Source organism: Mustela nivalis, assembly GCF_964662115.1.
Source record: "Mustela nivalis genome assembly, chromosome: 8".
NCBI lineage: Eukaryota > Metazoa > Chordata > Mammalia > Carnivora > Mustelidae > Mustela > Mustela nivalis.
In genome coordinates, this window is record NC_139027.1 from 88,386,857 (window position 1) to 88,400,455 (window position 13,599).

The window sequence follows — 13,599 nt, forward strand, 5'->3', positions numbered from 1 at the left end:
TCCATCAGTTAATGGGCATTTGGGTTGTTACCAGTTAGGCAGATTATGGAAAAAGCTAAACGTTTCAGTATAGGTCTTTGTATGAGCAAATATTTTTGTTAATCTTGAATACATCTTTTAGGACTAGAATTGCTGGCTTGTAAAACATGGCAGGCAGACCCATGTATCCCTCGATCGCAATCTCTGGAACCTTTGAATGTTAGGTTACATGGCAAAGGGTAACTAAGGTTGCTAGCCAGCAGATACAGAGATGTTGCTAGTGGGCCCCATACAATCACCAGGGTCTCTGAAAGTTGAAAGAGGGAGGGAAGAGGTAAGGTTAGACTGAGGCCATGTGAGAAGGATTCAACTCACCACTGCTGACTTTGAAGATGGGGCCAAGTAATTGAGCCAAGTAATGTAGGTAGCTTCTAGAAGCAGGAAAAGGTAGAGGATTCTCCCCCAGGGCTTCTAGAAGGCACACTGCCCTGGCCACACCTGGACTTTTTAATCATGTGAGACCCATGTCAGCCTTCTGGTCTCCAAAACTGTAATACTGTGTTTTTTTAAGCCACTAAATTTGTGGCAATTTGTTATGGCAGCTGTAGAAAACTAACACATATGGTGAGCAAATGGGAAACTGCTAGACTTCCTGAAATGGCTGAACCATTTTGCTTCCCACCAGCAATGTTCACCACTCCATGTTCACCATTTCACAACTTCTCCCCACTTTTATTGGTAATGTCAGGTTTATTGTTGTTCTCAGCTTTAGCCATGCTATGCCCCTTTCTTCTTGGTCATTCTTTCCATGGTTTTTAAATTTTAATAATCTTTTAAAAATGTAAGAACTTTTTTCCCCCCTATTTCATTAATTCCCATTTTCAACTTTATTATTTACTTTGGGTTTAGTTTATTTATTTTTATTATTTTTTCCTTCTTGAGATGAATGCATATACCACTGGTCTTCAGCCTTTTCCCCTAATACTAGCCTTCAGGATTATAAATTTTGACTCTAAGAATGGCTTACCTGCTTCTCACAAGTTATATGTAATATTTTCATTATCATTCAGCTCAAAACACATTTTTTAAAGATTTTATTTATTTAATTGACAGAGATCACAAGTAGGCAGAGAGACAGGAGGGGAGCAGCCTCTCTGCTGAGCAGAGGGCTTGATCCCAGAACCCGGAGATCATGACCTGGGCCAAAGGCAGAGGCTTTAACCCACTGAGCCACCCAGGTGCCCCTCAAAATATTTTTCTAATTTCCTTTTTGATTTATTCTCTGACCAACGGGTTACTTAGAAGTGCATTTCTTTGTTTCCAAACACGAGAATTTTTTATTGCTATGACCAGGAAACACAGTCCACATGATATAACTCCTTTAGAAGGTACTCAGGCTCACTTTGTAGTCAAATGTCCTAGTCAGTTCTCATTAATGCTCCTGGTGGGCCTGAAAGCAGTGTGTGTTCTGTGATTTGGGGTATACTGCTCTTTAACTGTCCACCAGGCCTATGCAGTTGAATGTTTCCTTCAAGGCTCCCATATCTGTACCAATAGTCTACTTAGTCTATCATATGCAAAAGGTGTGTGAAAATCTCCTATCGAGTATAGATTTGCATACTTCTCCATGTATTCTCATCATTTTTGCTTTAAATATGCTAAGGCTGTTATGTACATACAAATTTGGAGTAGTTATATAGTCTCATATTTGAAAAGTCTATTTCCATCTCTAACAATGCTTTTGCCTTCAAGTTTTAATACATAGAAAATATCGCTACACATTAGCTTTTGGCTAGACTGCATGATGTACCTTTTCCTATCTTTGGTCTGTGAGGACAGGAAGTTTCAGACTTCTCTTGTCAAATGTTTATAGCTGATTTTCAAAGACTTTCTAATCTAAAAAAAATTACAGCATGTAATCCATGTAATTATTTATTTGGGTCTAAATCTACCATATTAACTAAGTGCTTTCTGGTTGTCACACTTGTTTTATTTCCTCTGTTTGCTTTTGGATCATCATTTATTGGATTACTTCTGGCTTGAAAGGCATGTACTTTACCATGTCTATGTGCACTCCAAGTCTCATGTTATGGGTTGACTGGGACTCTCAGTTAATACAATTTATCACCCTCCCCCAATTTATATGACACTCTAGTTTTATATTTTAGTTCTCCCTGTATCTCCATCTCCACAAGACATTTTTTGGTAGTCATTATTCATTTTGACTTATCCAATGGTAAATGGTTACCATTTCCATTAAAATGTATACCTATCAGCATCTGTATTTTTTTAAACACTACTTATTTATTCTATTGCACAATGTATAAGAAGTGCTTGTCTGGACTGCAGTCTTTCTACTGAGTCAGCCAGCTTGGGCCAGTTCCAGCTCCTCCAGTACATCTTTCCTGTGAGCCCTGGAGGAGTATCTGACCGTGTGAGGACAACTCTTTCCATGGCTCCTGCTGCCCACAGGGCTGGGTTTATATATAAACTCTTTCTTGATCTGTCCCCTACCTAATTCTACAATCTCATCCTTATTATGCTCCACATTTCCCCTACACTCTTCACTCAGTGATTTTCTAGAGTACCCAGATTTTATAAAAAACATGCTATTCTCCATTTGTGTCTTTGAAAAACTGCAAAAAGGAAAGATAATTTAACCAGTTCCAATTCTTCAAGGCCCAGTCACTTCCCTGGATGTTTTCTTGTGCTCTGCGGGTAGAGGCTCAGGCCTTCTGAGAGTATTCCATGCATAAATCTGATGTCTTGTTACTGAGAGCAGACTGATTCTGGTTGCTCCATGAGGGCAGGACTAGCCTTAACCACGTGTATCCCCATTTCATAGCCCAATAAGAAAATGAGGCCTAAATGGAATTCATCTTCCAAAAGGAGATTATACTCCCCATAATGCAACTGTTTCCCTTTGTGTTGTTCTGAAGCTGAAATCATAGTCTATGTAAAAGTGCTTTAAAAATCGGGTAAGTATGTAAAGATTAATGGCTGGTAGTGAGTGTTAACTATTTCACATACTCTATGGAAAAAACATTTATACAAAACATGTCTAGCTTTATTTTGTTCCCAGGAAATTTGTTAGTTTAAGTATCAGTGGATCATAACTTCCCTTGTAACCTGGTGCTTGAATAGTGAAAAATAAATCAGCTTTGTGAGGAGAAACATTACAAATTTTAAGTTGTAATTATACAAATTGCTATAAAAATGTAATTGTTCTAAAAATTTTGTTCTTTGAAGGATAACTCTTTTAAACTAAAATCTTACCTGGAATCCCAAATACATAAAATCACATTGTGATTGAAGAACATGTGGTGAGTCTTTCTCACAGCAGAGTCACTAGAAGCACAAGATGATCACCCCTCTAACTTCAGAGTTTTGGGCAGGTTTCCATAATCTCTTCAACTACAGAACTGAATAACTTTGTTTTAGCATGCCAACAACCAATCTGGCATTTAAAAGTAACTTTATTAAAGCTGAGGATAGCTGTTTAATACAGTTTGATATAATAAATCTACAAATAATCACTACTCACATCACATAATTCAGTTTCTGGGATGATACTCTCCTCTGCTAACACTCAGCGCTGTGGCAGTGGTTGGGCTCTATATGATAGGCTACCTGCCCTCATGGACTCATGGGCTCTTGGGCTCCCACATTCCAGAACTTGGGGATTACTGATCAAGAGAAGAAAGTTCAGAGCTTTTTCTGTGATACTTATAACTTACTTTACTAAAGTTTTAAAAGGCTAAGAGACATTTGTAGAATTTACATTTGTGAATGTAAAACTGGAATTTAAGGTGTTTGTCCAGATAAATTGTGAATGAAATGAAATGAAAGGTTTCATTCACAACTTTTACAACTTCACGAAAATACACACTGCTCAGAATCCAACACTGGCTAAGTAAAACATTTTGATTTCTGAACAATACTGGTAATATATACCTCTGTCTTAAAATAATTCAAGAACATGATTAAATGAAAGAATTTTGATAATGTTTAAGATGACAGTTTGCAAAAAGAAAAGATAAAGTAATTTAACCACATTTTAGTAAATATGTAGATACATATTTTATTTATCAAGAGTAAATGTCAATTTTATTTAGGATATTCAAGTAAAAAAATGAAAAATTATATACCAGTGACTGTTAAGAAAAAGTTAAAAGACATTAAATTGTCCTAAGAATACTACAAAGGCACTGAATCCAAATATCCCCTTATATATGAATTACCTAAGTTTTCATATCTTGCTCACAATTATGGTCTTAAAAAATATTTGTAATAAGATGATTCTACCTTATGATTTTTCCCCTGGAAGACAGAGTTTTAAACAATAAGTATGTAAAACATTCTAATGAAATAGAGTGGCAATACCTCAGGTTCAAAGGTACTCATCACTAGAAAAGGGATTTATACCTACATGTTTTTACCTTAAAACACAACTTGTTTCATCACAAAACATCAACGATAGTAAGGCACACTGAAGCATGGAAGGCCATGTTACATAATCTGATACAAATCTTAGGATCATGTTACCAACTGGATAATGATATCAAAAATTAAGAAGTTCTATAAAACTATCAAGAGGTTAGAGCCTCAGGTGGGTAATATGTTTTAAAACACATTTCCCAAAATTTACCTTTTTTATGTACAAAAAAAGGAGTTCATCTTAGAAATAAAAATGCAATCAGATAACCATATAATGAATGACTTCTGTGTTTTCAGGGGCACTGACACTTTGTGGTACAATGCATGTAAGTGACAATAAATGGGTAACAGGAGAAATGATTTAGATTCCTCACAAACCAGCAACTTGAAAACTTCTAACAGCGAATATAAAAGTGATATCATACACTGTGGTTTATGCATTAACCTTATACTTAAGAATGTCTTCCATAAATGGCAATAACTATAGCCATTTGCCAGATATAGAATAACTGATACAGCAAATAAAAACAGCAAGAAAATCAAAGCATACTTCTAACATTTTAATAACTTTTGCTTGTGATGACCTTCTGTGATCTGGAACCTTTGTTTTACATAAAATTGGAGCTGGAAAGAGAAGAAAAAACCTTTTGATTGGTACAACAAAAAAACCATATAGGAAATAAAAATTACTAGAATCATTAGTTTTACAAAGCTTTTACAGAAAGAGCAAACATACATCTAATATACTACAGGATACCTTTGGAAAAGAAAAAATAAAAAAACACCAAACTGTATTTTGTTAAATATGAATTCTTTTGAGCGCTCAAAAAAATTGTGGGCTTGGCCCTGACTTTATAAACAAGAGCACATGCTAATAATGGTCTTTAAGTGGAGCAGGGCAACAATTTTTACAAAGCAAATGTAAACTGTCTTTCATATATGAAATAAACTTGGGAAATCCAATCTTAATAACACTGGATTAGATTAAGGTGAAAGGATAAGAACAGGTAAAAGGTCTTAGCTTTATATTTCAAAGCATATCTTAAAGCCATAATAAATTATAGTTTATCTTTTGAAATTCAATGATTATGGCTATTAAAAGTCATATTATTTCTTTTGACAAGTAACTGTATGCCCACTACTACAGCAGGCTCTGTTTATTATTATTATTATTACTACAGGCTCTGGGGATGGATGCATCAATGAACAAAACAAAGATCCATGCCCATGTAGAACTTATATTGCAAGATTAGATGTGAGAATTCATTCCTTCTCTTTTCCCCACAAACCATAAAACCCACAGGTCAGTTAATCCTACCAAAACTCTGTGGATTCACTTTTCCGTAGTTCAAAAATAGAAAGCTGCCATGGGCCAACATTAAGCTCTCCTAATTATTTTGAACTTAAATTACAATATTCTGAAAATGCTGGGTTTGAAATAAGATGTGATGACAAAATTAAAGCATAAATATTGCTCTGTGAGGAACAGAAGGAAAGCTGGATGCTGCCAAAACAGAGGTAGCTAGAGTAAATTAAGGCAAAGAGTCACCAAGAAGCAGTCTCAAAAGAACCAGTCAATGCTGAATTTCAAGAACAGTCAAACAGGCAAAATGACAAGGATACTTTAAGTGGGAGAAATAAAGGACATAAAGTATAGAAAAGGGAAAAAAAACTTATTTTCTAAAATTTTGGTAACTTTGATTTTAACACATACCCCAAACCTATAAGCCTTGAGATTATCATCCAAATGCTACTCATGGCCGCCCCATTGTACGGGGACCCTCTCTACCTTCCTCTGCATCTTTACGTCCACCATTGGTTTCACAAGCTCTGACATCAAAGCACAGGAGTTCGAATCGATAGCCTGGTTCCCTTATTAAAATAAAAATTCTCACAAAATCATCATCAGTAGAATTTGTTAAAAAAAATAAACTAAATTCTTCTTATCAAGTATTATTTTACTTCTATGATTCCCCCAAAAGTTATATAGCTTCCATTTACACATGAAATTTAACATAACAGTAGTTCAGCAGTTATTAGATGTGTGCTAGAAACACAGCCTAGACAATGAAATAAGGGCAGATATTTTTCCCCTCAGGTAAACTGAGCCTTCTTATATTCTGATATTTTGTTCATTCATTCTTATGCTAATTTTGGCAAATATTTACTGAACATCTCATATGTGCCAGATGCTCTTCTAGATGCTAGGGAAATAGTGAACAAGAGGAACAGGTCTCTGCTCTCAAGGAGCTGATATTTTAGTTGCCAGAGGCTGACAATAAATAAGGAAATGGACTGTAATAAGCGTAAGATCAAATAGGGAATGAAACAGAAAGTAATGGGGGAGAGGACCTCCAGAGTGGAGGGATTTGGAGATAGCTTACTTCTTACGGTCCTTGTCCTTCTTCAGGTTGCTGCCTGATGCCAGGTAGGACTGGTTCTGGTATATCTCCGACGTAGCTTTCTTTTTTGAGAAAGCTATTATTTCTTCTTCCAAGAATCTTCTTTTCTCTTCAAGCTTCATTCTCTCTTCTTGATGAACTCTTTTAAGGTGCTCAAATTTGGCCTGTAGCTGTGAAACAAAGGTGCAATTCCCATCAATGACACAGTGTGGCAGCACGCACACAAGAGTGTTCTCCAGCTAAGCAACAATTGCTAACACTAACCTACACAGTAATCTACAAATTTTCCTGATGTTTCAAAAGTTCATGCTTTAAGTAAAAATGTACATATGAGACTGCCTCGGTCAAAAATGAACTACTGGGACTTCATTAAGATCAAAAGCTTTTGCACAGCAAAGGAAACAGTCAACAAAACCAAAGTCAACTGACAGAATGGGAGAAGATATTCCCAAAGGACATAACAGATAAGGGCTAGTATCAAAAATCTGTAAAGAACTTACCAAACTCAACACCCAAAGAACAAATAATCCAATTAAGAAATAGGCAGAAAATTGCACTACTGGGTATTTACCCCAAATATACAGATGTAGTGAAAAGAAGAGCCATCTGTACCCCAATATTCATAGCAGCAATGGCCACAGTTGCCAAACTGTGGAAAGAGCCAAGATGCCCTTCAACAGATGAATAGATAAAGAAATATGGTCCATATATAGAATGGAGTATTATGTCTCCATCAAAAAGGATGAATACCCAACTTTTGTATCAACATGGATAAAACTGGAGGAGATTATGCTGAGCATAATAAGCCAAGCAGAGAGAGTCAAATATCATATGGTTTCATTTACTTGTGGAACATTAAGAAACAACATGCAGGACAGTAGGAGACGGAAAGGAAAAGTGAAGGGGGGTAAATCACAGGAGGGATGAACCATGAGAGACGGTGGACTCTGAGAAACTGAGGGTTTGGGAGGGGGGAGAGGTGTGGGGTTGGGTGAGCCTGGTGGTGGGTATTAAGGAGGGCACATATTGCATGGAGCACTGGATGGTGAATCTTGGAAAGCTGATAAAAATAATTAAATTGTAATATTAAAAGACAAAAAAAGAAGACACGAACAGACACACGAATAAGTGCTCCGTATCACTTGGCATCAGGGAAAAACAAAACCACAATGAGATACCACCTCACACCAGTCAGAATGGCTAAAATTAACAAGTCAGGAAATGCAGATGTTGGCAAGGATGAGGAGAAAGGGGAACCCTCCTACACTGTTGGCAGGAATGCAAGCTGGTGCAGCCACTCTGGAAAACAGCATGCAGGTTCCTCAAAAAGTTGAAAATAGAGCTACCCTACGGTCCAGCATGCACAATACTGGGTATTTACCCTAAAGATACAAATGCAGTGATCCGAAAGGGCATGTACACCCTAATGTTTATAGCAGCAATGTCCACAATAGCCAAACTATGGAAAGAACCTAGATGAATGGATAAAGATGGTTTTGGATATCTTTATATCCAAATGGTTTTGTGGTATAAATACACAATGGAATACTATGCAGCCATCAAAAGAAATGAAATCTTGCCATTTGCAATGACGTGGATGGAACTAGAGGGTATTATGCTGAGCGAAATAAGTTAATTGAAGAAAGACAAATATATGATCTCTCTGATATGAGGAATTTGAGAGGCAGGGCAGGGGGTTGTGGGGGGTAGGGAAGGAAAAAAATGAAACAAGATGGGATCAGGAGGGAGACAAACCATAAAAGACTCTTAATCTCATAAAACAAACTTAGGGTTGCTGGGGGGTAGTGGGATAGAGAGAGGGTGGCTGGGTTATGGACACTGGGGAGGGTATGTGCTATGGTGAGCATTGTGAAGTGTGTAAGCCTGATGACTCACAGACCTGTACCCCTGGGGCAAATGATACATTATATGTTAATAAAAAAATGAAAGAAACTGCCTTGGTAGCTTTTTTATTTTTTTAAAGATTTTACTTATGTGACAGAGAGAGTGAGAGAGCACAAGCAAGGGGAGTAGCAAAGAAAGGTGGAGAAGATTGATCCCAGGACCCTGGGATCATGACCTGAGCTGAAGGTAGACCGCCTAACTGACTGAGCCACCCAGGCGCCACCCCAGTAACTATAATTATAAATGCGTTCCCATCCAAAAAATGCATGAACAGAAAAATAAATAAAAATCCCCAAACCTGCTTTTAAAACATTTGACCTTTTCTTAGAGTTTTTATTTTCTTGCTCTGTAGTTTCCCCCCTCTGCAAATAAACTTTCTAAAATCTATGTTCAATGAAAGGGACACAAATCACAAAATCAAGTTATCAAAAAAACACCTTATTTTCCAAATAAAGTTACCAACTGTAGTGAAACAGTAAAAAGTTACATTGGTAAACCTATCTGAAAAGTGTCAATTATCAATTTAAATCAAGATCCTTAAAAATCTATTACATTTTTATACAGCCATTAACCTTCTTGAAATCTAAAGTAAATCAAGAAATCCTAAATTTGGGGCGCCTGGGTGGCTTAGTGGGTTAAAGCCTCTGCCTTCAGTTCGGGTCATGATCCCAGGGTCCTGGAATCGAGGCCCACATCGGGCTCTCTGCTTGGCAGGGAGCCTGCTTCTCCCCCTCTCTCTGCTTCCCTCTCTGCCTGCTTGTGATCTCTGTCTGTCAAATAAACAAATAAAATCTTTAAAAAAAAAAATCCTGAACTGAATGGGTTTTTTCATAAAAATACTCACTGTAGTAGAATTTACACCATAATGTGAAAAAATAGCCTGTGTCTAATGAAGTAAAAAAAATAAATTTATGCTAAGTACACTCAATGCAGTTATTAAAGTGAGTCCATAAAAGGTTTTAACTTTACAAGGTGAAATTTCCCTAGGGACTTGAGCAGATTCCACCTGAATCAGCTGTGTGCCTTGCCTGCCAAGAACACAAATACAATATCTAGAATCTAGATCAAAGAAGGCAACTTTTAAAATTTTCTAATCTAAAAGAAACAAAAAAAAAATTCTCTAATCTAGTTATATTAAGTATTTTCAGTTCTGGGAAGCATTCATATAAAAAAGTAGAACTTGGAGCACCTGGGTGGCTCAGGCAGTTAAGCAACCGACTTCAGGTCAGGTCACGATCCTGGGATCCTCTGATCAGACCTCACCTCAGGTGAGGCGATCAGTGGGGAGTCTGCGTCTCCCTCTGCCCCTACCCTGCCCATAGGCACATGGGCACTCCCTCTCTCTCTCTCAAATAAATAAAAAAAAATCTTTTTAAAAAATGTAGGACCTGGTTTCTAGAAAAGATGGCCCACTGAAGAAATGTTTTGCTAAAAATCAGAGGTTGAAGATAGAAACTGAAGAGCTGAACTCCATCCTAATAAAAATTAACCGTTCCAAATCTGGAAGAAGTCATGCTGTACAGGAGATGTATTTAAATGGACAGAGAAAAGAACTGAAACAGATTCAGTAAGACTCTCCTACCCTAAGATTCTTTTATTGCCTTCTTACGGATGGCATTTCAGAGAAGCATCTGTTCCTTAGTATCTACTTATTTATATAGTTCCTGCTTTTGCAAAAAGCTACGTTAAGTGTGTGTGTGTGTATGTGTGTGTGTGTTTAAAGGGTGGGGTATATCTGGTTGTCATTCAAATCAGTGGTATAAATAAGAGAGTCACAATTGAGTATGTGTGCATTTCCTATAAATGCAGGAGAGCAGCTAAGTAAACCCAGGAAAAGAGGATATAGGAGTGGATTTATATAAATTAATAAAGAATATCTGATTACTTAAATGGAGGCTGCATACTCTATATGCATAGTTAAATCTTGAAAGGTTATAGGGTACTTCATATTTCATTCATAAGTTTGACTAAAAATTGCAGAAATACTATAAAGAGAAAAATGTTTTAAAAAGGGAGGTGGGGAAAGGGGGCCTGGCTCAGTGGGTTAAAGCCTCTGCCTTTGGCTCAGGTCCTGAGATCGAGCTCCGAATCAGGCTCTCTGCTCCTCGAAGAGCCTGCTTCTTCCTCTCTCTGCCTGCCTCTCTGCCTACTTGTGATCTCTGTATGTCAAATAAATAAATAAAATCATAACCCAAAAAAGGGGGGGGTGAGGAAGGGGGCGCCTGGGCTGCTCAGATGGTTAAACATCTGCCTTTGGCTCAGGTCACGATCACCAGGTCCTGGGATTGAGCCCTGCATCGGGCTCCCAGCTCATGTGGGAGTCTACTTCTCCTTCTCTGCTTCTCTCTCTCTCTCTCCCCCTCCTTGTGCTCTCTCTCTCTCAAATGAATTAAAAAAATCATTAAAAATAAAATATTTTAAAAAAATAAATAAAAGGGGAGGAGGGGATAGGTGTAACTACTATTCACATCAGGAGTTCACAATTTTTTATTGCAACAATCTATACCATATACAAGACTCACTCATGGTTCACAACTTTCACAACATTAAGGATTTAATTCAAATATATTTTCAAATACTCAGAAGTAGTGTTTAGAAAAGATAAAGCAGTGTACCATACTGGTGATATTGTCTTAAGGGCATTGGTGAGAAGTTAGCAACAGCACAGAGGTCTTCTGTTTTTCTGAACTTGACTCTTAAGTATTTAATGATACTGACTTTAGAATTAAAAAACTGGTCATGAAGTACCTTGTAATATTAATAAAAGAGGCCTGGAATCTACTGCCACTAATGCTATATAATTAAAAGTTTAAAACTCTCGTGAGAACTTTGGTTATTGATGCCTTAGGTTTACATTAACTTCATTTTTTACACTTCACAAAAAAGCACTTGAACCATAAAAGTCTACAAAGGATCTGCTGACAAATAGTCTTTCTCTTTTCCTTTCAACAATTTTGCTACCCTGAATTTTTAATTTCCTTTTAAATAAAATATTCTTATGTGGGATTTTAAAAATTAAAAACTCAACTAAAAACCACTTATACATCTTTTCTCCTCACTGGAGAAACTAAAAATCATGATACATGAGCGAGAAACTCTTAAATAAAGAGTTTTACTCTACTACCATCTTAAGGATGAATCTACAGGGGCGCCTGGGTGGCTCAGTGGGTTAAAGCCTCTGCCTTTGGCTTGGGTCATGGTCCCAGGGTCCTGGGATCAAGCCCCACATTGGGCTCTCTGCTCAGCAGGGAGCCTGCTTCCCCCTCTCTCTCTGCCTGCCTCCCTGCCTCTCCCTATCAAATAAATAAATAATCTTAAAAAAAAAAAAAGATGAATGTACTAATAGAAAAAAATATCAGCATCCTTATTTCCTACTCATCACAACTCTTTCCTCAATATTTGTATTTAAAAATAACTCGGGGCTCCTGGGTGGCTCAGTGGGTTAAAGCCTCTGCTATCAGTTTGGGTCATGATCCCAGGGTCCTGGGATTGAGCCCTGCATCTGGCTCTCTGTTCAAGGGGGAGCCTGCTTCCTCCTCTCTCTCTCTCAGTCTGCCTCACTACCTACTTGTGATCTCTGTCTGTCAAATGAATAAATAAAATCTTAAATAAATAAATAAAACTCAAAACTAGGGGACTATTTTCCAATATAAGAGACTAAACAAAGGTAATACCCAAATGTGACATGAGACCTACAACCAAATTCCAGTTCAAACACAAAGTAAAAAAAATCACCAAAAAACCCCCAAAACAAAACAAAACGAAACAAAACAACAACAAAAGGCCATCTCTGAACAATTAGGGAAGTGTGAATACCTACTGGAGATCAGGTGAGATTATGGCACTCCTATTAATTTTCTTAGGTGTAAAACTCGTACAATGGTTATGGAGGAAAACATGCCTGAGCTTCAGAGATGCAAACTGAAGGGTCTTGGGATAAAGTATCATGATGTCTACAACTAGCTTTCAGATGACCAGGAAAAAACATCCTCCCCTCAGATGCATAAACACACATATATAAAATACAGATGGCAAATTCCCTTTTGAGCTTATCCTTTTTGACCGTCATCTTGAATATGGCCATTTCACTTAAAAGTAGCCACTGTGGTTAGGTCCACAGAAAAGAGTTTAACCCAAATATAAAATTATTGCTTGAACAACTAGAAGCACACAGAATTATGGAAATTAACCGTGATGTTTATGTGTATGCAAGCGCACATGTGTACCAAGATTATCCAAAGGTCATACAACTACCTGACTCATCTAGAAAGCCTGACTTCAAACTCAAAGAACTACTTAACTGCTTTCATAGTTACCTATTTCATAGCAAGCATCAACTCCAACAACTCTCAATAACTCCCAAGAAAGGCTTTATCAAGCCACAGCTAAAACATTTCTGGTTCAAACTTAAAGCACTTAAAACCCTTATTAGTAACCTAGGCCAATGTAAAAGTCCTTGGTGAACCACTTCTTATGGAAGACTATTTACGCAAAAAGGCCAAAAAAAGTCTGTACTCAAAGACTATGTGTTACAATAACTACTTTTTAATGAACAACAAGTAATCTCCAAAAGCATCTCAGCTAAATTCTTGAGCTAAATCTCCCCAGTAGGATACTTAAAAAACAAATGTAGATCACATCAAACCAGCATACTTGCCTCTCTTTCAGCTTCTTTCAGTATGGCTTCTTTCTCCTTTACTCGCTGCACAAACATCTGCTTCATTTCTTCTTCCTTCCTCTGACGTTCTCCATAAAATTCATGTCTTTTAGCTTCATAGGTTTCTTGAAGACTAAAAAGTTATTTGTGGTACTCTCATGTTAAAAAATGATGTAGGAAACTTCCAAACACTCACACTTTTCCGGTTAAGCCTTATAC

General features: G+C 37.2%; 1 protein-coding gene across 6 annotated transcripts in view; it reads right to left on the reverse strand.

Annotated features, from left to right (window-relative positions):
• Positions 1-4,034: 4,034 nt before the first annotated feature.
• SEPTIN10 (septin 10) overlaps positions 4,035-13,599 on the reverse strand; it is a 75,589-nt gene continuing 66,024 nt past the window's right edge. For 4 of the 6 annotated variants that reach the window (XM_082744290.1, XM_082744293.1, XM_082744291.1 and 1 more), the window contains 4 exons: positions 13,381-13,513; positions 6,801-6,988; positions 6,131-6,288; positions 4,035-5,040 (listed from right to left, as the gene is read on the reverse strand). In XM_082744290.1, coding sequence (XP_082600416.1) covers positions 6,171-6,288; positions 6,801-6,988; positions 13,381-13,513 — 439 coding nt within the window. In that variant the 3' untranslated portion in view covers positions 4,035-5,040; positions 6,131-6,170. The remainder of the gene's footprint in view (positions 5,041-6,130; positions 6,289-6,800; positions 6,989-13,380; positions 13,514-13,599) is intronic. The other 2 variants (XM_082744294.1, XM_082744295.1) reach the window with 1 other exon arrangement.